General features: G+C 42.5%; 2 protein-coding genes across 19 annotated transcripts in view; both read right to left on the bottom strand.

The window, feature by feature from the left end:
• Nucleotides 1–3338, bottom strand: part of ppp1r42 (protein phosphatase 1, regulatory subunit 42) — a 107549-nt gene extending 104211 nt beyond the window's left edge. For all 16 annotated transcript variants that reach the window (XR_011352256.1, XR_011352259.1, XR_011352255.1 and 13 more), the window contains exon 1: nt 3251–3338. The gene's annotated coding sequence lies outside the window, so the exon portion shown is untranslated. The remainder of the gene's footprint in view (nt 1–3250) is intronic.
• Nucleotides 3339–12692: 9354 nt separating this feature from the next.
• Nucleotides 12693–27809, bottom strand: part of cops5 (COP9 signalosome subunit 5) — a 71127-nt gene continuing 56010 nt past the window's right edge. For all 3 annotated transcript variants that reach the window (XM_069921334.1, XM_069921335.1, XM_069921336.1), the window contains 4 exons: nt 27352–27437; nt 26639–26750; nt 13489–13637; nt 12693–13058 (listed from right to left, as the gene is read on the bottom strand). In XM_069921334.1, the coding sequence (XP_069777435.1) occupies nt 12968–13058; nt 13489–13637; nt 26639–26750; nt 27352–27437 (438 nt within the window). In that variant the 3' untranslated portion in view covers nt 12693–12967. The remainder of the gene's footprint in view (nt 13059–13488; nt 13638–26638; nt 26751–27351; nt 27438–27809) is intronic.

The following is a 27809-nucleotide window of genomic DNA, read 5'->3' as shown; positions in this document are numbered from 1 at the left end:
GCTGATGCCAACCACCCTGCGCGCATTGGGGAAACGCCTTGGCTGGTCATCGGTAAAGACAATGGCAGCTGGTCAAAATGATCGACCCTTCTACATCAGGGATTGTCATTCGGGTTGGTGCTTTCTCATTGACCTCGGAGCAGAGTTTAGTGTGTTGCCCCCCCTTGAGCACACGCTCAAGAAAGAAGGGGTCTCCCCAGACAGGCGCCAGCACGTATGGAGTCTCCCCAGACAGGCATCAGCACGTATGGAGTCTGCACGATCTGCTCAACTTCAATTCCTGCCATCTCAAGTGGACCTTTACCATTGCTGACGTCTCACAACCACTGCTGGGCGCCGACTTCCTATGGGTGCACTCCCTGCTGGTCGATTTGAAAGTACAATGCCTTGTCAATTCCAAGATGTTCAAACTGCCTGCACCCCCACCTCGGCTCAGTAACCTTCTTTGACAATGAGTATGCCAGGATCCTAGCTGATTTCCCAGACATCATAATTCCCCAGTTCACAATGGCCACCCCCAAGCTTGTGGTGCAGTACCATATTCCTACCACTGGACCACTACTCAATACACAAGCACAGAGGCTGCCTCCTATGACAAGCTCCAAATGGCCAAAGACAATTTCCACAGGATGTAGGAAATGGGCATAGTTCACCACTCATACACCCATGGGCAACCCCATTTCACATGATCCCCAAAACATCTAGGGGCTGAGACCCTGTGGGGACTACTGCCATCTTAACAAAGTCACAACAGCTGACCACTACCCTGACTCTCATATCCAGGACTTCACGGCAAACCTAGACAGTGCCAAGGTATTTTCCAAGATTGATCTGGTACATGGCTACCATCAGATTCTGGTCCACACAGACAACATGCCCAAGATGGCTCTCATCATCCCATTTGGGCTCTTTGAATTCCTGCGCATGCCTTTGGCCTCAAGAAAGCTGCCCAAGCTTTCTTGAGACCGCAGGCTTGACTTCGTGTTCATTTACTTCGATGACATTCTCTTCACCAGCTGCTCTCGCCAGGAACACTGTGCACACCTCTGCCAGAGGCTTGATAAGCATGGCCTGGTAATCAACCTTGCCAAGTGTCAATTTGGCCTTACTTCCATCAACTTCCTCAGCCACCACATCAACCAGCATGGAGCGGTCCTGTTCCTGCTCCCATCCATGGTCAAGGTCATTTGCAAGTTTCCCAAACCCTCTGCTGTGAAGGGACTCCAAGAGTTTGTCGGCACGGTTAACTTCTATCACCGATTCGTGCCAGCAGCAGCCAGGATAATGCAACTGCTTTTCAAGGTCCTGGCCAACAAGCCGAAAGGGATGACGCGACCTCAACTATGTTCAACACCAAGGAAGCGCTGGCAAAGGCAACAATGCAGGTACATCCATGAGCCAACGAACAGACCAGTCTCACGGTTGACGCATCTGGCACAGCCGTGGGTGGAGTGCTGGAGCAACTGATCAGAAATGCAGCACTTTCAACTGGGAGCTCCTTGCTCTCTATCGCACTTTTCATCATTTCCACTACTTTCTCGAGGGCAGGGATTTTATGGCTTTCACGGACCACAAATCACTTTGCCTTTGCCAAAGTGTCTGATCTTTGGTCAGCCGTTGGGCTATGCCAACTCGGATAACATAACTTCCATCCAGTACATCACTGGCAAGAGCAACAAGGTCCCAGGTGTATTATCCCATACGGTTATCAATGCCATCCACGCTCTGGCCCCAGGTGTCGACTATACAGCTGTGGTGGCTGCCCAGCGAGAGAATGAAGAGATGCTCGCCTGCCATACTGCCATCTCAAACCTAGAGTTAGAGGATCTGACACAGGACAGCCAAGACCCATCATCCCCACTGCCTGACAATGCCAGATCTTTGACATGGTTCACGGTATAGCTCACCATTCAATTCGGGCAACAAAGGAACTTATTGCAGCCAGGTTCATGTGGCATGGGTATCGCAAACAGGTTGTCAACTGGGCCAGAGCTTGCATCCCCTGTCAAACCTCCAAGATTCAGGCACCGCTGCAGAACTTTGCCCGGACCCACAGACATTTTGACCACATCCATGTTGACATTGTGGGACCGCTGCCCCCATCCAAAGGTGTCACCCACCTCCACTGTGACTTGTGCATGTGCCCTCACCCGCCCACTGGATAGCCCGTTTCGGCTTGCCAGCAAACATCTCCTGCGACAGACATGGGCAGTTCACCTCTGGGCTTTGGTCAGCAATGGCCCAGCTGCTTGGCACTGCTGCACCACAAAATGGCCTACCAAGCCAGATAACTATCACCGGCACATGAGGACATTCCTCAAGGCATGGCTCATGGGCTTAGACTGGCTAGATGAATTGCCATGGGTCATGCTAGGCATATGCACTGCCCTGGCAACTTCCTCGGCCCAGCTGGTGTACGGCACCACGCTTACAGTCCCAAGGGACATCATCCCGCCAGCCAGTCCACGGACATCAAGAACTGCCCATGAACATCCTGATGCACCTCCGTGAGGTGGTGGGCCCGCTTTCTCCCAACATCCCGACACGGTCTCACAAACACCTGCATCCCACCCGACCTCCATCCAGTAGGTTTTCCTTCGCCGAGATTCACACCATACACCTCTGCAAAAGCCAGACGAGGGGCCCTTCAGACCACTGCAAAATAATGCCATCGTCTTGATCGACATGGGCTGCGGATCAGCGACTCAAGCCGGCACAACCCCAATGCAGAGAGTGTGCCACCATCACCCTCAGCTCCACCTCCAATACTCCGGTTCTGGGGAGTTGGGGGGCGCTCACGTGGCGGATCGCGCCACTGAGTTCTCGCACCGTCATTTGGGTTTCTCTCGAGGGAGCCCGACGCGTGAAGGGGTCGAGGCAGCGCTGGGCCGGGCGGTTTCTCTTCCTCTCTCTGAGTGGACAAGGGCGGCTTGCATTTTGCGACCGTGGAGAACGACATTTGAACGGAACTGTTGAATTTCTCGACTTCAAACAATTCAGCTCCGTGTTTGGACTATCACAGTGACCGTGACGAGATTCGAGAATCTTCTCATGGACCACAACCCTCTCGGATCCCCTCCAGATCCCCAATTCCGCGCACAAGCAGCGAGGGGGCCTTGGCACGAAGCGTGAAGACAGGAAGAAGCGTGGATTTCACATCGGCAAATGCAATGTTTATGGGCTGGTGTCTGCTCCCGTTTCCGCGTGATTTGCATCGACACAAAGCGGCCGTTGTTCGCGCTGAACTCACCGCGAGTGTGAACGAGTCTCCGGAAGCCGCGCCGGTCCTGCTGGCGCACCCGAGCGACGCACACAAAAAAAAACGCGACGCCTTCGTCCTGGCTATTAATGTCGTTGCCAGGCTGCCTGACCCTTTGAACTCGAAGGCAACGATCGTCTCACGCGGCCGACGCTCGGAGGTTGCTATGGGAGACGACCACGTGCCTGCCTTTGCTTGTCCCGGGAGAAAGACGAGGTGGCGCACGTCGTCCGCCAGCACCCCTGGGGAGAGAAGATCAGTCCACGTTTCGAGGAAGAGCTTTTCTGTAAAAATCGAGACGAGGTGAAACTGCAATAAAGGATATAAAAAAAATAACACGTATGTTACTTGGACTGACAGGCTCGAGGAGTTACAAGAACTTTTCTCGAGAGGAGGAGGCTTGTTAGACGTGTGCGAATTCACGTGAGGGGCATGCATCAGGTAAATAATATTTTTGTTTTCAGGCTTGGGGAGTCAAAAACTAGAGAGAATAGATTTAAGCGGAGAGGGGAAGTATTTAAAAGGACCCGAAGAGCACCTTCTTCAAACAGGGAATGGTAGGTGCCAGACGAAGTGGGAGAAGGGTCAAATTGCGACATTGAAGAGACATTCAGACGAGTGCATGGATTTAACCATGTAACCATTTACGGAGCAGAAACAGGCCATGTTGGCCTTTCGAGTCCGCACCGGTTCTTGTTCCTGTCTGACGCAGATTTTCCTGACCCTCAGGCTGTAGCAAACAAAGCAGACAGACCATACAGAGTTACCAAAAATTCTGTGCAACAGTCCATTTTGACAACCCCAAGACATTCGAAAAGTTTCAAATCACATGGGCCAAACGCATCTTGGTCAACGGTCTGAAGGACTGCCTCTGAGCTGCAAAATTCTATGACTAAATATAAATAATAAGTTCTTGTATTTGTGCCACTTGCTGATGTTTTGAAAGCAGTGTTTAATTGCAATTACTGGAAGGCGTAGACCATGAGGCGTTAAAGAATAGAGGGATAGGAACATGGTGGGATCCTCCTGCTTGGGTCTACGTGAGAAATATCAGCAATTAAATAAGAATTTTTTTTTCAATATCAGTTGGATGAACATTTCCCCCTGAAATCAAGGGAAATTTAGTCAGCTAATGCAGAAGCAACTATGAACATTGAGAAGTTATGCAGAGACCAAAATGTTTCATCAATATCAATGGAAGATCATGTGCAGATTATGGGATTGATTTAATCTGAGTTGTGGTCAGTACAGACATTGTGAGCCAAAGGGCTTATTATTGTGCATACTGTCTATGTTCTAACCTTGTGAGGATGATTTGGTGATGAGCCTTCTATGTTCCGTAGGGCTACCTGTAATGTTCCCAATGACTGGTTTCCTTTCAAGAGCATCACTAGATGTGGTGGAAAACCCACTGGAATGACTTGAATGCAAGCAGTTAGCTGAAGGGATTTGGTATGAAGCTTGAGCAATCAGTAGAGCAAACAGGGATGTTCCAAATTTTTATTATTCAGAGTAATCTCAGCCAGAAACTAGTTATTTACATTATATCTTCAATTATAAATATTGCCAAATAGCTGTAAGACAATGACAGCTAGAATCTGTATCCTAAGCATTTCAAGTCCGTTATGACTGTGATCTCTAAACCTTTCACAACGCAGCAAAAAATAGGATGAGGAAGATTAAAGAATATGCAGTTTTAAAATGTTGCAAGAAAACAGTGACCTTTGAAATAGAACTTTTAAGAGTCCCCTTCCTGTAAGGATATTCTTTCTTCATTATGTATAGTTTAAACAAAATGGAAACTTGCAATTAATCAAATATAACATTTTTCAACAGACAGATTCTGTCAATTATTTAATGTGCTTGTTGAAATGTTTTTACATCAAAAGGAAAGTTATCATTTAATGCTAAAAATACTGAATCAATTTTGTAATTAAGAATACTTAAAATTAAGGGAGCTACCTAGATCATTCATCTCAGTTATTTGCAGCATGGTAATTTAGCTACATGCATTCAACAATCTAAAATATTTAGCATTCATGATGTTAATGTTCTTTAACCTATTTTTTTCTAAATAAAGTGAACACTGATTAACTGAAAACATACTACACGAGGGCACCCCACCAATCCTCCAAAAGGGGGAGGTTGCCAAAAATGGGGGACCAGGTGAGCATGTATGTGGTCACGGTGAGGTAATGGAGTCCTGGGACTACTTTGCTAAGGAGCTAACTTGAACACCTAGTCATGCCACTGCATCAGGAAGCGAGCACCCTGGGCAGACAGTCTGACCAACAGACGATTGCCAATGCCAGAAGGGGTTGATGATGGCACCATCCTATGGGAATGGATGGTGACTGTGGCTTGGGCCAGGTTCCTGCCTTCCTGGAATGGGGCTGATGTGGCTGGTCGCAATGGCACACTGTTGGCTTTGGAACAGTGGTTGTTGGAGAGTGGGTATCTACAGGGGTGCCCACAAGCACCACCTCCCAGAGAGCCCGAAGATGACTGGTGCCTTGGTAGGCTATTTGGTCGCCACTGAATGCCTTGACCTTAGAGGAGTGGTCTTGCCCCACATGGGACTGGCAACTGGGAAGGAAATCTATTATCCTCCTGAAGGGATCAGAGTACATGGATTGGAAAGCTCCAGGTCTAGTTTTCAAGGGATCAGAGTAGATGGAGCAGAGAGCTTCAGGTCAAGTTTTCAGGGCTGAAGTGAAGTTTAATAATGTCACTCTGGAGAGAGGATTGAGGTGGGGGGAGCCCTGTAGGGGTAGAGCTTCCCATATGCAGCTCACTCTGACCTGGACCAGCCTCCTCTACCAGAGGTGGTGTGACAGATTATGTTGTGTTTGTTTTGTATGTAGATATGTTTTTGGGAGATAAGTTTGGGCAGGTTTTTTGGTGTAGGTCACATACAAACATTTAAAAACAGATTTTTTAAAATACTGGAGCTCTGCTCATGCTAGACATGTCGAGGCCAAGAACCTTTGCAAAAGCTTTTGAGAGTGCCGAAGAGACCACTAATGGATTGATGCTTACAAAAAGGTATCAGGTGAAAGAACTTGTCGAGCCACAGACTATCTGAAGTGGAACTTGCTGCTCTAAGGTGGGTCATGTGGTTTTGCGAGTAGAAAGAGTAATGCAAGTTTTCTCTGAGAGAGAGGGGGGGGGGTGGTTGGAATTCAGTTCTGTATTTTTACAGTCAGCAGCAGCAGCTGGGAATGGAACAGGACAAGCTGGCAAGCTTTGGAAAACCCCATTTGGAAGATGGGTTGTGACTGCTTAGGGACAAAACCCTTGTGGTTTATGCAAGAGGAGAGGACTTAAGAGAAACAAAAAGGAACTCTCTGGTGACTTGAAAGAAAGAGGTTATCATCTGGAGAACCCTGAGGGGGCAAGTTTCTTCAGCAAGACAATAAAGTGGCTGATTAAAAAGGAATCAGTTGTGGGTGTCCAGCAAACAACAAATCTCTCTGAAAACTGACAAGAATAATCCTGAGTGGTAACCATTTACCTTTCAAGCATCAAAGCCTGGTGAACTTTATAAATGTTAAATTCTGTGCACAGTATAAGAATTGCCTGCAACTGGTGAACTTGGAGGAATGAGACTGGACTATGAATCAAAGAACTTTTCTGAACTTGCACACACATTACATACACGTGAGCTTAGAATTAGAAGGGGGTTGAGTTAGGTTAGTTAAGTCAATAGTGATGTTAAAGTGTGATTCTGTTTTAAGGTTTAAAGATAATTAAAAGCAACTTTTGTTTTAAGTAACCATTTGTCTTGGTGAATATCTATTGCTGCTGGGTTTTGGGGTCCTCGGGGCTCGAAACGGTGGCCCCTGACTAATCTATCTTTTGAGCTCTCCCATCACCCCCACCCCACCCACAGGAGAAAACTAGCCTTCAAGCTGTTCCTCTTCTTGATGTGAGGGTCTACGAAATGCTCAAAGACTGCTGCGATCCCATCACTGATTCCAGTCATCACACCGTCCAGCAACCAGCAAGAAGTACTTGTCACTTATTATGCAAAGAACTCTCAACAAGACAGGCAAGAGCTGTTGCCATTGAAACCCAAACCTCAATAAAGTAGATTTGATCGCCTTTTGTAATGCACATTTCGGGTGTAGCCTTTATAATGGACCTTTTTATTTTGTTTCTCTTGTTTTTAATCATGCTGAGCTGTAGTAATAATATCTTTAAGCACACCCATGGAATTGGAATTACAGTTCACTGTTTCAATGTTACAATTCATAAGTAGTGTCACAGATTCAAAGTTCCAGTTTGAGTGTCATAAATCAATCGGTGTCGGTGCTGCGCAATTGCTCAGCACAAGGTGTAAGGCGCTTGTTCCGTCCAATAGTCTGTAGGTCATCCTTGGGCAAGATGTAGTACCAGTTTAGCCTCCCAGTCTGGGTCATGTGAAGCCATGGATTGCAGTTGGTGGATTCTACAAATTGCAATTTATGGTTGTGAAACTAAAAATGCTGGGCAGATTAATCTGCTGATCAATGGCCAGGGTTACCCATCCAATATGGACAATGCAACTGAAGAAGGCAATGGGAAGCCACTTTAGTATTTTTTCATTGTATAATCATGAAATCAGCATCACCTATGGCCTCAGCTCAAAGGTGGGAGCCTTCACCGAAAAAGTACAGGGGAGGGTCATAGATTATGACAGAGGATAAGACATGATCACCCATGCCAAACGGCAAAGCACCTGAATGATAATCTTAAAGCAAACACTAGAAACATTGTATATATTTTGTTTCACTTGACAATGTGCTCCAGCCCTCCCATTAACTGAAACAACTACCTCATGGGATGGGTGGATGCTTCAGGAGCTTTTATTTAAAATTGCAAATTGGCTAACTTTTAGTCCCGACATCCTGGCTATTGTTACAGAGATCCAACAGAGCACTTGTGACACATGTTTAAAGAGAACGTGAGCAGGAATTGCATCCTGGTGTCGGACGACAGTCCAGGAAAAAGAGGCGCCCCGGGTACACCCTGGATATTAGCCTGCCCCATGCCTCTCCATGGGATAGCATGGCGCTGCACTTAGGGAATGCCCAAGTGTGAGGCCAAGGCACGGGATGCACAAGCCAAGGTCTGGCACCTGATGGATGACCTTGCACTACCTGCTTGCAGATGTTGGTGGTAAAGGTGCTCACACTTGCCTGTCAAGCCGGAGAAACCAGGCATGCGAGTTGGTGACCATACATATTTCTTCTCTACCCTCTCCACTGACACTGGAGAGCAGCTTGCACAACACCCTGCTCTATCGGAAATACAGCGACCCTGTTTGGTCGGGGGGGGGGAGGCGCTGGTGAGGCATTATCATTGAATTTGATTATGTGCCTTGTCCAGCATATGGAAAACACTTGTGCATATGATCTGCTTGATTGGGATCATTTTTTTAAAACATGTTTTTGTTATTTTCTTTACGGTTATAACATGTATATAGAATTATTGATTGCCTTCACAGTGATGGCAGAGTAATATGACTTCCGAGGGGTGGAATGTTGTGTATGGAGGAAACGTTGCCTCACTGCCTGCCTGAAATGTGTGTATTGTGGGTGGTCATGTGTCCTCCCTGTCTGAGTCGAACCTAGGTCCGAGGCGAATGCCTATATTATTGCTTAAGTGAAATAATAATCAAGTACTATTTAACATTCTCCCATTTGCCTCTCGTGTGTGAAAGTTGCATGTGATTGTAACACTTGAGTCCAGTCTCATCTATCTGTGAACCCACAGAATCTGATTCTCTTCCCAGCACAACAGGATGGTTGTAGATATTCTGCAAGGAGGTTGATTACCAGTGGTGTTCAGCATGGATTTGTCTAGGACCCCGTCCATTTGTGATTTGTATAAATGATCTGGATGAGGAAGTAGAAGAGTGAATGACACAAAAGTGGGTGGGTGTTGTGGATAGTCTAGTGTTAACAGAGGTTACAGGGGGACATTGATAGGATGCAGAGCTGGGCTGAGAAGTTGCAGATGGAATTTAGCCCATAAAAGTGTGAAGTATTTCATTTTGATAGGTTAAATTTGAAGGCAGAATACAATGTTAATGAGAGGGCTCTGAGCAGTGTGGATGAACTGAAAGATCTTGGGATCCATGTCCATAGGACACTGAAAGCTGCTGCACAGGTTGATGGTGTGTTGGCCTTTATTTACCATGGAATCGAGTTCAAAAGCTGTGAGGTAATGTGGCAACTATAGTAGACCACACTTGGACCATTGTATTCAGTTCTGGTCACCTCATTACAGGAAAGATGTGGATGTTATAGAGAGGGTGCAGATGAGAATTACAAGCATGTGGCCTGAATTGGAGAGTATACCTTATGAGGATAGGATGAGTTAATTGGTCTCTGCTCCTTGGAGCAACAGAGGATAAGGGGTTACCTGATAGAGGTGTATAAGATGATAAGGCATTGATTGTGTGGTTGGATCAGGGCTCAAACATGAAGGGGCATAGCTGTAAAGTGTTTGGAAGAAAGTACAGGGGGGAATGTAAGAGGTAGGTTTTCACACAGTGTGGTTGGTGTATGGAATGCACCGCTAGCAAAGATGATAGAGGTAGGTACAATACGATATTTTAATAGACTATTAAATAGGTACATGAAACAGAAAAATAAACGGTTATGCAGCAGGGAAATTTTAGGGAGTTGTTAGAATAGGTTATTAGGGCAGAATCACTGTGGGCTGAGGGCCTGTACCGTGCTGAACATTTCTATGTTCCATCTGAACCAAATTCAGTATTTTTTTTTTGCAGAGAAAACACAATGGAAATAGGAAAACAATTTTAGATTGGCCATCCTTTTTGCAGAGATCAATCCCAATTATTTGTTTTTTTCATTTCCTTCAAAACCTTTTGCAGAAACAATTTTTATACTTTTCACTTCATTGGTCACTCAGATCAATAATTCCACAATTTTCAAATTTACTTATCATCCATTTGTACAAATACAACCTGACAAAACAGCATTCTCCAGTCCTCAGGGTAAAGAAAAAACTGCAAACACAGATATAACATACAAATGATACATATGCTCAGCACACACTTACAGATATTAAAATAAATATTATTGTTAAATAAATAGAATCACAGAGGGTTTGTATGTGTAGTTTATCAGTCATTCAGCGGTCTCACTGCTTGTGGGAATGTTGTTTCTCAGCCTGGTGGTTCTAGCTCTGATTCTCCTTTATCTCTTTCTCAACAGTTGTCACTGAAATATGTTATGAGGGGTGGTAGGGGCCCTCAGTAATTCTGCAAACCCTCTTCAAACAATAATTGCAGTAGATTACGTTGATGGTGGGGGGAACGGAGACCCCAGTGATACTCTCTGCCACTCTTATGGCCTTGTGGATTGTCCTCCGATCTGATACTCTCTATCCTCTCCACCACCAAGCTATTAATGTAGTGGTTGACCCTAGTGTTCCTCAAATCCAATCATGTCTTTTATAATTCTTTTGACAAATTGTTTTGAGTGAAACCCCTTTAAAGATTTAAGTATGTGCCCTCCCTTATATATGCAGTGGCCCCTGTTGAGAATGGCTACCTTAAAGAGGTAAAAATGCACAGCAATGTCACATAAGATTGGGCATCTAATTTTGCATGACAATGTACAACTGATGGTATTAGGGGAGGGCAACAAGAGCTTGGTAAATGAGTTGAGTTTTAAGTGATCTAGAAGAAAGCAGGTAGTGAGGAAGAAAAAATTGAAGGGAAGTATTCCAGACAGTGCATAACAGAAGGGAAGGACATCAATGGAGAAGCAAGGCAAATGAGGATGGCATGAATAGTCAGTATAAGTAGCGAGTTCTTGGAAGGAATAGTGTTATTTGCTTAATTTGTTTTTAAAAATGAAGGAATGCTATGATGATTTATTTATTTGCTTTAATCTAACTTACAATGATAACTGCTTGGAAATTGCATTGAGCTTCCAAACTAATTGGTTATGGGGAAAAAAATAGAATAATTTAGAATGTAACTATTCAGCATATGGTGATGTGTAACTGGTCTTAAGCCCCTTTCACACTTGCAAGCGGTCCCAGGAATTAACGGCCAATTGGCCTAAAAAGGGTCTAATGTGGAATGAAAATTGGAATGAGATGACGTCATCTCACACTGGGGATACACTGCCTCAACCCCTGGTACAATCCTTGGCATCTCCAGACGCCAACATTGCAATCAGGCAATTGCATTCCAGGACAGAAATACCCAAGTTTTTGCGTGAGGAAGATTAAAATGAAGGTATAAACTTTGCGATGGGAAAGTGGCAGCAGGAAGAGAGGACATAAATAGCAATAAACAGCAGACAGTTTTTAAACAGCATGGAAAAGTTGGTAGCTCTATAGCAAATAATTTATAAAGATTGTGGGGGGGGGGGGGGTGAAGTGATGGTGGAGTGATAGTGGACCTGACTTCCCAGAATGCCATGTGGCAGAGAGATCCCTCCAAGAGTGCTCTGTGCATGCACCCTGCATACAGCCCTTTCTCTGCCACACAGAATTCTGGGAGGGCAAGCCCGCCATTACTTTTTCCCCATGATATTTATCAATTGTGCACGATAGCGCTAGCAATTTTCACACACTGTATAAATCGTGCCTGATAGCACTACCAACTTTCCCATGCTGTTTAAAAATTTTCCGCTATTGCTACTTATAAAAGTTTATATAAGGTGGCACAACAACATCAGGGACTGAAGAGCTCATACTAAGCTGAACATAAAGCTTAATTATGTTATAATTAAGCTTAATTAATTTTCAAATATAAGATCATGATACATTGATAAGGATTTAGGGCAGGTCCACCATTGCTCGATGCGCCATGACATCACCGGTAGAAGGTAGAACAGTCCTAACCCCAGGCTCCTTGCAAGTGTGAACGCACGCAGTGTCCCAGTTAAGAGTTGTCAAGTGTGAACAGCAAAACGGCCGATTTAATGGGACGCGTGTAAAAGGGGCTAATAATCGAAGGTGATTAGTCCCATTTCTTGGCTCTCTACCCTAAATTCTACAAACTTGCCTTTTCAATTAGTTACCCAATTCCTTTTTGAAAAATATCGAAATTTATTTCCACCATTTTTTTTTAAAAAAAGGAGTGCACTCCAGGCTATAAGAGGTGGGGCTTGGTAACAAATTACAGGCTGAGGAGTCAAATTTATTTTGTATCAACATTGCCAAAAATCCAATAAACCATTTGGAAGGAATGTTAAAATGCCAAACATTGTAAGTGGCTGCATCACTGCTATTATTTCAGAGAACATGTACCCACTAAGGCAGCAAGTACCATCATTTATTGATTCTACTTCAAGGATGTGTTATCCAATGTGAAGATTTCAATAGATGAATTGTAAAACAGTGCACATTCCAGTAGTCTTTAGAGCTATTCAATTTATAAACAAAATGAAAGCAGAATCACTGGTAATATTAATGTATTTTAATGACATCTGAAAAACATTTTTTTTAAAGACACGAGTTTTTCCTGTTATTTCAGACAATAGATTTAGCCATAACAAAGTGAGATGCCATTTTACAAAAATTTGACAATATTTGTTAAAATTACTCGTCAGGATAATGAAAGCTCCGAAAAAAGCCTATAATTTGCATAATACATGGGTTATCGATGTTTTAGAACTTAGAATTACACAGAGCATCATAAGCACATTCTACACTAGTTTTCCTTGATATTTCAATAATTTATGAAGAAGGTATATTGATCTGATTGAAAAGTTTATCCTTAATTACTTGAGACATTAAACCATGTATTGCTTCAATGGTGGTCTTGCAGCTGAAAAACAGTACAAGTAAAATTGAATAACCTTCAGTTAATAAAATCGGGGATGGTTCCTCAAGTTGATAATCACAGAAGAAACCATTATTTGCAAAGTACTTGATAATGGGGTGAAAAGACACAATAATCATATCCTACTGTACCCAGAAAAATATGGCTTTTAATAACTGATATATAGCAAAATGGCTTCTCCATTATTTTCTTTTCCTTCTTCCACTGACTGCCCTGATAAAATTTAAGTAATTTAGATTCACAAGATAAAGGAACAGAAGTAGGCTGGTTCTTTTTCTCCCCAAAGGCAACAAATTTTAAGTCTACAGTTTTAATCACATTAGCTTTTGGAACATATTTTGAGTCTACACATAAACTGAATATATAATAGATTAGTGTGTCTACATGCAGGATTTTAAAATATGTACATCTTTACCTGTCTCGAGTAGCTTTGGCCAATTTGTCCTCAGATTTTCTGTCATGAGTGTCCAAACCAAGCATAAAACTACCTCGACCGAGCTGGGCTTCTGACTGTTCTAACTTTTCAGATAAATCAAATACTTGCCCTGTGGTGTAATCAGCATTCTGCAGAGAAAAGTGCAAACACAATATAATTAAAAAGATATAATCAGGAAGACAATGATTCACTATCCCAATAAATGTAAATACAATCCAGCATATTTTTAGAGGGAAAATTTATAATGGATGTAGTGGCAGCTGGGGCTTCATGCTCGAATCGTCCCTGTAATGCCGGCCGACCACGAGACCTGGGGGCCCTATGCTGAAATAGTGCTGGACCTTGGGGATGAAGCCCGCGGGCTGAAAAATGTGTCGGGAGTGTTATGACATCCCTTCCAGTTTCGGAACGGCTGAACAAGAAGCGACTTGAAAAGTGGTCTAAAAAGAGATTAAAACCTGAGTCAGTGTTTTCCTTTGCAGCTCTACCTTAAAAGGTACCACATTGGTGACCCTGATGGTTCAGACATCTCTGAACCAAACACAATGGCCGACGAACCAGCGATGAGCGTGATAGCCATTAAGCTGCCAGCATTCTGGCCACACAGACCATGTCCGTGGTTCATTCAGGTGGAGGCACAATTCAACCTCCACAATATTGTCTGCGAGGCTACAATATTTTGGCATGTCGTCGCATCGCTGGACGAGTTGGCCACTAAAGTTGAACTTTTCCAAGCAATCCTCCAGCAGAAGGTCAGTATGAGGCTTTCAAGGTCCACCTCCTACGAACCTTCACCATGACCGAGCTGGAGAGAGGCACGTGTCTTCTACATCTAGACAAACTTGGGGACAGGTACCCCTCGAGCTAATGATCGAAATGCTAGCACTAGCCGGTAGACACTCCAAGTGCCTAATGTTCAAGACCGCATTCTTGAACGCCTCCCCCATGATATCACCTTATAACCATAACCATATAACCATTCACAGAGCGGAAACAGGCCATGTTGGCCTTTCGAGTCCGCACCGGTTCTTGTTCCTGTCTGATGCAGATTTTCCTGACCCTCAGGCTGTAGCAAACAAAGCAGACAGACCATACAGAGTTACCAAAAATTCTGTTGCAACAGTCCACTTTGACAACCCCAAGACAGGCAGGAGGGTTCAAAGGCAAGTAGCAGGTGTTTCTACCACAGGAGGTGGCCCACCGATGCATCCCACCATGCACTTACTCGGCTGACACCCAGGGAAACAGCACCATCAGCCACCTTTACCCTCCTGCCTATCTTTCCTATAGACTGTGTATCCTCAGATATTGAGGTCTCATTGAGCTATACTTCAGTAATAGCCACAATGTAATACCTTTTTAGTTGAATCTGAGTGACCAGGTCATCTACTTTGTTTCTGATGCTATGTACATTAAAGTATAGTGCTCATAAGCCCATTATTGATGTCATTTGTGCTGTATTCCTGTTGAACATCTCTTTCTCCTGTCTGCTCACCTGCCTTTCCTTTGTCATTATTGACCACCTCTACTATTAATTTCTACTTTTGTTGTAACTCCCTGTCTCGCTGCTATCCTATTCTCTTTGCTCTCATTTTGATTTAGTTTAAACCCTCCCCAATGGCTCTAGCAAACTCTCCTCCCAGTTCAGGTGCAGTCCATCCCTTTTATAGAGGTCTGATCTTCCCCAGAAGTGATCCCAATGATCCAGGAATCGAAATCCCTGCTCCCTACACCAACATTTTAGCCATATATTCATTTGCCGTTACCCTGTCTAGTGCTTGGCACAGGCAGAAATCCGGAGATTACCACCTTTGAGGTCCTGTCTTTTAACTTTCAACCTAACTCCCTATATTGTACTTGTGATTTTTATTTGTTAATGTTCTATATGTTCCCTCAGAGCCTGAACTTTGGTAGTCCTTTTCCAATTGAGTTATCTTTTTGTTCCAATTCACTGACCTCCTGATATTCTCTCTTAATATTTTTAGTATATCCAATTATTTTTCCCCCTCAAAGGTTTTTAATGTATCCCATAACAAAAAAATATTGGCAGTGGAGGCACAGTTAGTTTCACAGAACATTTCTATTATAACTGCACAACATTTCTATTTGAGCTCTATAATATAACTGCAAAACTCCAGATTTTTCAATCGCAATGGATTAAGGTACCACCTGTATACTGTAGCTTGTTTATCTGGCATAACAGTAGTTAGAGTCAAAGGCAAATGATCTGATAGTAGCCTAGCCGTATATTCAGTTTCTACAATTCTACCCTCCAGCTGAGCCAAGGCAAAAAACAAGTCAATTTTGGTTTAAGAGTCGTGCTGTTTCAACTAAAAGGAATAATCCCTCTTCCTTGGGTGCCATTGTCTCCAAGCATCTACCAGATTTAACTCGTTCATGAAAGCCCGAGTTGCTTTTGCCGCCCTAACTCTTGTCACTTTCTTGGCTGATTTGTCTATTGCTGGATCCAGGCACAAGTTAAAATCACCTCCATTTAAGACATTTTGTATAAATTTTTTGTCGCCATGAGTGTCCAGGATTCAGAATATATTTGACAGTATACCATTACGAATCTGCCCGCAGGGTCTATGACTGTGCTTTCAACCTTTACCGGGACATTTTTTCTTATTAAAATAGCTACTCCCCTGACCTTAGAGGTAAAGGAGGACACTAGCACTTGTCCCAACCAGGCTCTTTTATAAGTTTTTGATGTTCACTATTTGTAAGATGGGTCTCTTACAGGAAGGCCACATCCACTTTCATTTTTTTTAAACATGTGCCAAGACACTCTTCCTCTTCACCGTTCCATTTAAGCCAATAACATTAACGCTCGATTGTTTCATCCATTGCTCCAGCTCTTTTTCTTTTGACTCCTCTCCCTTACCACTCTCACTGGATACTTTCCTTTCAGCCAATCCATAAAGCATTTTCTTTTGGTCCTGGCAGCCAAATACAAACTAAATCTTAAAAAGTTCCTGACAAATAATATGTGACCCTTCCCCCTCCCCACCCAGATTGAGCCCTGCTTTCTCCCATGACACTACCACAAAGCCACTTGGTGCTATTGCCCTTCTCATCCAGGGGTGTGCCCAATGCACCCATCTTCTACGCTCTCACCTTTCTCTCCTTTGACATTCCTTCTCTCCCTGATTCCCTTGTGGATTTTTTTGGGGGTGAAGGGCAAAGTATTTCAGTGCCTCGCTGACCTCAGTGGAAAAACTTCATTCCCCCCTGTTGTCGGGAATATTTTCAGGATCGTTGATCCAATTCCTTTATGCCTCAATATTTTCCTAACTGAATCAAATGCCTTACATTTTTTAAAAGAAGCATCATGATGACATCCTGATAGAAGAGGACTTTGTCCCCTTCATACTCCACAGGGCTGCCCCTCTCCCTTGCTCCCACGGCCAATGTCTCCAAGATTTTTTTCCCTCTCCTGAAAAGTAGCCAATCTAATCAGGACAGACCGGGGTTTCTGTCATAGACCCGGCTTTGGAAGCGGAAAGTGACCAACCCTTTCTATTTGAAGGGGTCCCCTACTCTATCCCTTCCCAATATTTCTGGGATCCATTCCATAAAGAGTGCTATTGGATCTTTCCCAATTATCTCCTCTTTCACTCCCACAATTTTTATGTTATTTCTTTTGCTAAGATTCTCAAGGGTGTCTAGTCTGTCCCATTTTTATTTTACTTTCTCCCTTGCCCAGGTTTCCCTACCATTTTCCAATCTCTCCATGCTACCTTCCATTCTTTCCACTCTTTTCTCTACAATAGTTACCCTTACTGATAATTTTCCCATAGCTTTCCTAACTTCTCCCAGCTCCAATGAAATGTCTCTTTAAAACTTTTAAAATTCTGCTTTCTGACACCTCTATTATTGTTTCCATCATCACTTTAATGTTTTTCATAAAGGCTCCAGTCCTTCTTTTCCTCTCTGCTCTTTTTTGTTTCCTCCCGTCTATCCGCAGAGTCAGATTGTACATTTTATCCATGCTGCTTCTGCCCGGCGCCATCACCGCTGGGTCAGAGACGCTGCTGTGCCCAGAATTCATCCCTTTCCTCGGGTGAAGGTAAGTCTATGGTGCTACTTGCACCTTTTCTTGTGCTTTGCTCTTTTGGGGCTAAGCTTTTCTTGGTCTCCTGTCGATCTCTGTGTTGGTGGTGCCCTCGGCCATCTTTCCCATGTGTGCGGGGTTCACCTAGTGGTGTGGGCATCTTTTCTCTTGCCACATTGCTTGTTTTATTCCCAGCCGGCCCGTCTGCTCATGGCCGATTCCTCAAGGATCCTAGAGGGTGGTTTCAGCAGCCTGTCTGCCTGCCTACGGAGTGAGTTGTGACTTCACTGTCTTCTTTTCCTCCCTTGGGTGGTTCGAGGTTCCAGAGCTTTCGCTGCCACAGGGGATCATATTCATGGCTGCTTTCATCATCGCCGCTGCCATTGCTGACTATCCTTCTGTTGTCGGGGCAACGCAGCTCCCCTCTCCGCTGTCGCCACTGCCTCACTGGCTCCTTCCCACTGTAGGGGTTACGAGTGTGGCCTCTTCTTCACTGGCACTTCCTCTCCGAATCTGTCGCAAACCTCGAGGCTCGACCTGATGCATCTTCAAGATACCCACATTGGTGCCTGGGCCCACCATGAAATGGGTCCCGCTGCCTTCTGACCACAAGGATTCTCCAGGTAGGAAGTTGGTTTTCATTTCTCGCCTCCTGCTATTTCCCCCATCATGAGGCCAGCCCTCGTGGCAGTTGCTAATGTTTGGACCATTTTTTCTCAGAACCGTTATTTTTTTCCTTCTTGCCTATTTTTCTGGTTTTAATTCTTCTCCAAGCACTTTTTACCCCACTTTCTTGCCATTTTACCTGTTTTTTTTTTTAAATGTTTTTATCCACGTTCATGCTGGAGCACTGAGGAACCCAACTATCCTCTCCACTGCATCACGTGACCCCCACCAGAAATACATTCTCACCATGGTCAATCGATTCATCCGCTGGCTGGAAACTGCACCCATAACAACTGAGACTTGTGCCAGGATATTTTTATCTACCTGGGTGGCACATTTTGGAGTACCTGTACATATCACCTCTGACAGAGGCACACAATTTACTTCCGCACTTTGGGCTGCACTGTCACACCTTTGAGGTGCACAACTTAATTTCACCACGTCCAACTACCCGCAAGCCAATGGGCTAGTTGAGCACTTTCACTGGCACCTGAAGCAGGCTCTGTGAGCACATCTCACAGGCACGCAGTGGTTGGACACACTGCTCTGGGTGATGCTGGGAATACAGACGCTCCAAAAGAAGACTTGCAGGTTTTGTCAGCTGAGCTTGTTTATGGCATGCCCGTTAGTTCCAGCCGACATTCCACCCCAACCTGACGGTGATGAGTCCATGGCATCGGAAGAATTCCAACGCTTGCACCACCGTCTGGGGACATTGGCCCCAGTCCCAGCCACAAGACATGGTTCACCACCCATGCATGTCCTGGTGGATCTCAATGGCGCCTTCTGCATTTGTCTGCCGCCCAACACAGGAGGCACAACTACAGCATCCCTCCATTGGAACATACAAAATGCTAAAGAACAATGGATCCACCCTGCTGTTGGACATTGGGGACAAACACAAGCTGTATGCAAGGGACCGGCTCAAACCCACCCATGTGGACACTGCTGTTTCCACTGTTGCGTCGCCCCCCCTCAAAAAAGCCCAAGACTCAGACTATCATACTGGTGGACAATTCTTTGGGTGGGGGTTGAGCGCAAGGCTTCATGTTCAAATCATCCCTATAATGCCAGCAGACCATGAGTCCTGGGGGCCTGCGCTGATGGCGCTGGACCCCCTCCACTTCGGGGATGAAGCTCACAAGCTGGGAAACGTGTTGGGAGTATTATGACATTACTTCTGGATTCAGAACTGCTGAACCGTAAGTGACTTAAAAAGTGGTGTAAAAAGAGATTAAAACATTTCTTTGCTGATTACAACGTGAGTTCATGTTTTCCCTTGCAGCTCAGCCTTAAAAGGCACCACAATGGAAATGTTTAGAAGGAACAACTCTACAAACAAATAACTTTAAAGAACTTCAACAAAAACCCTGTTATCTGGAATTCAAGCAACCGGGAAAAAAAAGGAATATAAATCACAAAAATCTGAAATAAATAAAAATTTAAAATTGTAAAAGTAAATGTTCTCGGAGGCAACACAAAGCTTTGATGAAGATAGGAGCTAATATTCAGGCAGCAGAGTACCTTGGTTGTGCTTTATTTGTAGCAGTCATTGAATAAAGTTGTGTTTGAATAAAATGGCATCACCCAAGATGATGCCTCTCACTGTTGGAATGACTCTCTTAATGTGTCTCCCTATTTCTGCTTAGTAAGTCTGGATCTTTATTACTGTATTAGTAAGGTTTTACCTGTAAACTTCGAGGAAGGAGCGTTAATTATCTATAATTTATTGTTTGACTTGGTGGAGAGGAAGAACCTACAAATGAAGCAATGGCATCGTGACTGAAAATAAAGTAAAATTCTTTAAGATTTATATATTCATACAAGTGAAGTTTGTTCAGTGCAGGTATAATACAGCATTTTGTATTTTAAACTGTTAATTAGCCAATGAGTCTCAAGGAACCAAAAGAAATTCACTTATCTGGTGTCTACTAATCACCTTAGGTGCCAAATACCAGGGGTGTTACTGTATTACATTCATGTAGCTTGCTTTAGATATCCCACACATTTACCATGATGTCTACATTTGCTGTTAGATTTTTGTAAGCAACTCTAAATGGAATTATCCAATAACATTAAAAATTCCAAACATACTGAGGGACAAGGATAATTTGTTACAAGAATTAGAATTTGGGAGATGCCGTCAGAGAAGCCCAAGGAAGATAGATGCTGTATATGGTGCCATGATATGATGGCAATGGAAGGAATAAATATTAAATGCAGTGGATGTGGTATCAACTGACCAGGCTACTTTCTCCTGGATAGAGTCACGTTTCAATGAGTTGTTGTAACTGCGCTATCCAAGCAAGCAGGCTATTCTGTCAACCTTCTAACTTGTATTTAGTCGATGATGAACATACTTTTGAATATCAACCAGCCTTTGGATACCCAGATTTTGCAGCTACAATATTCAGGTTTATGCCTTTGCCACTTGCATTTCTAATCAGTGGTGAACCCTAGGATTCTGATGGAGGGGAATGTCACTTAATGTCAAGTTTTGTCTTGTTGCAGATCAACTTCCTATCACTAATTTTGCTTTCCATATATCAGACTTCTTGTAATATTATCTACCTCTTACTGCATGCAGCACAAATTGAATTAACTGAAGATTGGATTGCATAAAGGTAGAGATCTCGGAAGAAACAGAGAGAGATCATGCACAACCCTTTTGGATGAAAATGGTGGTAATTACTTCACCCTCATCTTCAGCACCCACATACTATCCTCCATCATCTCTGGCAATGCTGTTTCATGTCACATTAAAAGTACTTAATTAAAGCTCTTTGAGACATTAAGACCATGAATGCACACCTTTTAAATTAATTAAATAATCAGTATTAAAGCTTTATTGGATCCTTTGATAAAATATTAATGAGGAGAAAAGGGAGTACAATTGATTCCCTTTGTTTTGTAGGTCTCCATGAATATTACTGATGAATAAAGCCATGTCAGGGCACATTGTTTTTTCTTTGTTGCAGCATTCAATTGTTTCTGGAATTATTTCCTCACCTCAAGACATTTGGTAACAAGTGGGCAAATAAAGTTGTGAATTGAAGGGAAGGACTGAGTAAAAATTTTACAGATGAAAATATGATATTCTGTCAATATATTTTTATGTAGAATCTGTTAAAAATAAAAATAGGTTTGGGAGTTGGGGAAATGTTCAATTAGGTTTGTTAGTCTATTTGGGGAAACCACTGTCATAAACTTTATTGATCAAACTGTCCATTCCTGAGCATTATTATTTTTGATACCATTTCCTTGAGTAAATAAGGATGCACTAAAGAGGTAAAGAGCATATGCTGCAAACATTTCAACATTGTATAGTGATTGTATAAAGATAAGAAAAATCTGTGGTGAGACCACACTTCGAGTGTTGTGTTCAGTTCTGGTCACCTCATTATCGGAAGGATGTGAAAGCTAAAGAGAGGATGAAAAGAGATTTACTAAGTTATTGCCTGGATTGGAAAACAAGTCTTATGAGGCAAGGTTAGTAGAGCTGGGAAGGATGAGAGGAGGCTTAGAGGTCTACATGATTATGGGAGGCATAGATGGAGTGGACAGCCAGCCCCTGTTTCCTAGGAAAAGATCAACATACTCCTTAGGACATATGTACGAAGTTAAGGGAGGGAAGTTCAGGGAGACAGAAGGTTTTTTTTAATGTACAAAGAGTTGTGGGTTCCTGGAATGCCTTGCTGGGGATGGTGGTGGAGGGTGAAACATTGGGGGAATTTTAGAGACTCTTAGACAGACACATGGATGAAAGAAAAATAGAGGGTTATGAGGTAGGAAGGGTTTAGTATTTTTTTTAGGAAGGAATATAAGGGTTGACACAACATCAAAGGCCAAGAATAAACCTGAAAATTCAAACTTTTTAAGAAATGCAACCATTTACCAAATATTTTCAAATATTCACCTGAAGCACGTTACGAGTTCACCCCCCACCACCACAAAAATAAACACACAAGGGGTCAGAGTCAAAGGCAAAAAGTTCAGATTGTCTCAATTTCAGCCATAAAAAAACTTTTTACACCTCATATTGGCAAGGGTTGAGGACACTACTATTGTTAAGTTGACTAGACTGTCAGAGTGAAGGCTTTAAGAGAATGTTTTCCAGTACTGAAAACAGCAAGAAGTTATCTTTGAACTCCAGGATGATTTTGGAATTGTGAGCAGTTTTGGCAGATGATGAGAAGTCTTTCTATTAAATGCAGTAATAAATACATAGGAATAGATGCACTCTAATACATTCAGGAATATTTCTTCAATAACCTCCATTATAATGTAAGATTTCAATGTTAATGAACACATTTAAAAAATCAGACCGAATTCCTAAATTACAGAATAAGTACTTTTTTTTTACAATGAGTCATTTTTCATTAAATGGTCAAATATAGCACTAGAATATTACCAAATAAAATTGGGTCCTCAACTGTTAAGAGAAGGAACCACAAGACTCTGATCATCATGTTTCAATCCGTTTTGGCTTCAGGCATTGTGCAAGTTTGGATGGAAGGAATGAAGAGAATTACTGCAAGCTTGTCAACATAACATCAATGAGAGTAATTTTTGATAATAATTTAGAGGGACAGTTTAAATTATTTAAAATAATGGGATGAAAGTTTGAGGTGGTTTGAAGGAGAGTCAATGATGCAGGGATTTGGTGGTGATAAAAACATTTGATGAATTCGACATATAGCAAAGTCCCACACAAGCAAGAAACAGAAATTCCACATACCACTTTAAATGACAACCTGCATGAAAACCCCAATACAAGCCTAAAGGTTAAAAAAAAGTACTATTCCATGGACACCTGGCATTGTCTTGTGCTATTAATTTCGCTCTCTTCTTTCTTTCGCTTTGGCTTGGCTTCGCGGACGAAGATTTATGGAGGGGTAATGTCCACGTCAGCTGCAGGCTCGTTTGTGACTGACAAGTCCGATGTGGGACAGGCAGACACGGTTGCAGCGGTTGCAAGGGAAAATTGGTTGGTTGGAGTTGGGTTTTTCCTCCTTTGTCTTTTGTCAGTGAGGTGGGCTCTGCGGTCTTCTTCAAAGGAGGTTGCTACCCGCCAAACTGTGAGGCGCCAAGATGCACGGTTTGAGGCGATATCAGCCCACTGGCGGTGGTCAATGTGGCAGGCACCAAGAGATTTCTTTAGGCAGTCCTTGTACCTCTTCTTTGGTGCACCCCTGTCACGGTGGCCAGTGGAGAGCTCGCCATATAACATGATCTTGGGAAGGCGATGGTCCTCCATTCTGGAAACGTGATCTACCCAGCGCAGTTTGATCTTCAGCAGCGTGGATTCGATGCTGTCGACCTCTGCCATCTCGAGTTCTTCGATGTTAGGGATGAAGTCGCTCCAATGAATTTTGAGGATGGAGCGGAGACAACGCTGGTGGAAGCGTTCTAGGAGCCGTAAGTGACGCCGGTAGAGGACCCATGATTCGGAGCCGAAAAGGAGTGTGGGTATGACAACGGCTCTGTATACGCTAATCTTTGTGAGGTTTTTCAGTTGGTTGTTTTTCCAGACTCTTTTGTATAGTCTTCCAAAGGCGCTATTTCCCTTGGTGAGTCTGTTCTCTATCTCGTTGTCGATCCTTGCATCCGATGAAATGGTGCAGCCGAGATAGGTAAACTGGTTGACCGTTTTGAGTTTTGTGTGCCCGATGGAGATGTGGGGGTGCTGGTAGTCATGGTGGGGAACTGGCTGATGGAGGACCTCAGTTTTCTTCAGGCTGACTTCCAGGCCAAACATTTTGGCAGTTTCCGCAAAACAGGACGTCAAGCGCTGAAGAGCTGGCTCTGAATGGGCAACTAAAGTGGCATCGTCTGCAAAGAGTAGTTCACGGACAAGTTGCTCTTGTGTCTTGGTGTGAGCACTCAATACCTGTGTTCCAAAGTACAATAATTCAATAATTTGAGAAATTCAATCCCCTGTAATCTAATGTGCCTGGGATGTTGATAATGCAATGGCACGATAAGATTCATCATTCTTTTATTGTCATGAACATAATACTCAAAATTTGTTAACTTTTGTTTGCTGCAGATGCACACAAATAGATGCTATGAGTCCAGTGAGAATAAACAAGAGTCCCAGAGATATTACGTGTCCATGGATTTGCCTCCTATTTTCCACATCTCTTCATTCCAGCAGTGAACCCAAGCTCCCCATTCTGAACCTCTGATATGATTAAGAAGATGTTACCACCTGAGGCCCTTCAAGACACCTGCTCACCATCAGCACCCTCGTCCACTGCTCCCAAGATCCCTGCAGCCTTTGTGGCCTGCTGCCAAGTATGGGTACAGCCATCTTGGGCAGGGACCTTGATGGGTTTGCCAATGTTGAAAAAAAAAAAATCACTGGAGGGCCCTTCCACAGGTCCTTTAAAACCTGTATAGGATTGTCAGCATAACAACCAGTCAGTAAAACTCCATGGTGGAGTGCTGTGTCTCTACTCCCTGAGCTCCCAGGTCCACACCTATGGCAGTGTTGCTGTTACAGAATCAGGGTAAGCAATTTAAAAAAATTATATTTTTCTGGGATAAATCTGAAGTGGGAACTGAATTGGAAATTCAAAGTTCAGATTTATTGCCAGCGTACATGATATCACATATGACCCTGAGATTATTTTTCCTGTGGGCCAGGCAGAATTTCCATTTATCAAGTGGAAAAACTGTACTCAAGGAACGATATGTATACAAAAGAGTGAAATGTAAACAAAGAAAGAAACACAAACAAACTGACCGGGCAATTTAAAAAAAAATTCTGTAATAAATAATGTGCAAAGAGTCCTTAAGTGAGTCTCTGATTGAGTTTGTTGAGTTTAACGGTGAAGGGGTAGCAATTGTTCCTGAACCATGAGCTCCCTTTCAGAAACTTGGATAACTGCATAAATGGGAGGGCTTGGAGAGCCTTGAAGTTTTTGTACAACTCCAAGTAGCAAAGTGCATTCTAATACTGAAGGATGATTCAGTCCTTCATGGCAATCCATAGATGGTCTATAATAATCCGTGATCCCTACCAGAGCTGGACAGTAAATGTCAGATCCCTACTGTCATTGTGAAATCAAGCAACTTTTCTGTCTTCATCTCCTTTTCTGCCAAGTCCCGAAGTTGTACATAAAAGATCAAATGGGCAGCTTATTTGTGCCTACAATTATGAACTAGGTAGCTCACGTGAGCTGATGAAAAATTTTAAGGGAGTTTTTTTCCCCCCCTGAAGTAGATTTAATTCTAACAGCATTACATTGAAGAACAGACTATAATGCTACAATTTATCAGTATGGAAATTAAGAATTCCTAGACTGCAAATATAACATATATATGTAGATTGCAGACCTTTTGACAAGGGTAATGTCAACATGATTTAATAGAAATAACTAAGTCTTGAGAAAAAAAAATAATAGCAAACAGGACATTTCAAAGCGCCATCACAGAAGTATGCATTTTAATAAGCACTGCTTAGTTACGCCAGGTCATGCAATTTAAGTAGTTGAAATTTATAATGATAGAAGATTGCAGACATGCCATAGAATTGAGAGTTAAGGGAGCAAAATGAGAAAAAGTTTTTTAATAGCAAAGATATACATAATAGGAAATATGCTGCTGAAATATGAATGTAATGGAAATAGGACACCAGACCCCACAGAGCATTAAAATGTGGGTTGGCATATTATGTTCTTAACCACCTACAATTTTCCCTCTTTCTGAGAAATATAATATTTTATAATAGGTCTCAAATATCTCAACTTCAAAATGATTTGCTTAATTTTGTTTTAAAGATGGGTTACACCCATAATTTTAATCATCTTGACATTTAGAACATCCTGACGTTTGCATCAGAGCAAAGGAAAGGAGAGGGGGTAGAAGAAAGTCATTCCTTCTTTTCCCTCTCCACTAACCAATTTGAAGTGACGTGTGAAGGAAATTTAATGCTTTATGAAACTGCTTTTCCTTTAACATAATTCTCAACTCAAACAGGTGAAAACCTGCTTGCCCTAGTCCTCCTGACCCCCCCACATTAATTCATACAATGAATAACTATTGTTTAGGCAAAGCCTATAGCTTTAGCTTTGAGCAAAAAGTATTGAATTTGGGCAGAAGAATAAGCATCTTATGATTCTCACAAGCTTTTCTTGAAATCTAGTTGGTAACTGCTCCCATTTCTGGCTGTATTTATACTGTGAAATCAGTTTCAGACACAAACCCCACTGCTCCAGTTCTAATCTTGTAACACACAGACACACAACATCTAGATTTGCATTCAGGCCAGAAACATGGTGGAAAAACAAAATTCCTGCAAGTCATGAAGTTAGGAAGTGTTGCACTGAAGTAGTAGAATACTATTTGAAACTACCTTCACCACAATTTTAAAAATGAATCAAATCAAAAGTGAATGCAACTTACCGTGAGCAAACTTGAAGAACTGAGCGTGTTGACCCAATATTTATTCCATAGAAGTTCAAGTAGTTTACGATCCAGAGATGATTTAAAATATGCAACTTCAAGAGCATAATACCTGGGGAAAAAGGATCCTTAAACTTGCAATTAAAATATTTTCACAGCATATCATAACATAATATTTTGACAGCACAGAAAAACTGTGCCCACTAAGATGTGAAATATTGTTAATCTTCAATCTTCTTTTGTTTTCAATTCACAATACATTTATTTGACTAGAAACAGCGAGGTATTCGACTTTTGCTTAGTCACCTTAAAATTGTTTTGAAGTAGATGTCTTGGTTCAACAAAAGAGCTCATAACGTAAGCAAAACTCTGAGTCTAGCATATTAGTTGCATATTCTTAATAATAAAGGTCTCATCTGCAGCTGTTTGTGGTTTGGGGTTATCTGAGCAAGTACTGAGTTAGTGTGAGGCATTTTACAACATTAACACTGTAACCTCATCAAAATATTTTATTAATTTTATTTTAAATTTGTTTTGGAGTGAGGAGAATCCACAAAAGGACTTCAACTCTGTCTCTCTCAACGAACTCAAGAGTTGACTTGTAGCCTCCGTCCTGAATATACATAGTGATTGCGTCTCCACACCCTTTGGGGGAGAGGTTTTTAGAGATACACAAGCTCAAATAAATGAATTTTTTAATGAATTTTACTCACTGTTTACAATGTACACCAAAATCCTCTATTTTGTTGAGCGGAATAGTTTGGTATTCTGAAGGACCTTCATCAGGTGGTTTATAACCCTAAAGGTTAAATTATGCAATATTTTAAAAATATTTCAAGTATCTTAAATTTTCTAATTAATAATTTTTCTTTTGCACAAATATGGAATTGAACAATAACATCTGCTGTTTTATTTAAACAATTCTAGCAACTACAATTAATATGAACATATACATTTGCCATTAAATTTTGAGAAGTGTCACATTGGTATTCCCATTTTAAAAAAAATCTTTCTGACTTTTCTTTTTTGTCAATTTTTATTTTGTGCTTTCTGACATCTAAACAGCTCAAAGCTCTGCAAACAACCTTAAGTAATACCTTACTAATCACAGAGCTCCTATGGCATGGGAACTACTAGTACTTAAGGTGGTATGTGAGTGGAAAGAAAACAT

This window comes from Narcine bancroftii, chromosome 2 (genome assembly GCF_036971445.1).
Source record: "Narcine bancroftii isolate sNarBan1 chromosome 2, sNarBan1.hap1, whole genome shotgun sequence".
Taxonomy (NCBI): Eukaryota; Metazoa; Chordata; class Chondrichthyes; order Torpediniformes; family Narcinidae; genus Narcine; species Narcine bancroftii.
Note: the sequence above shows the minus strand (reverse complement) of the source record. Positions and strands in the feature narration are given on the sequence as shown.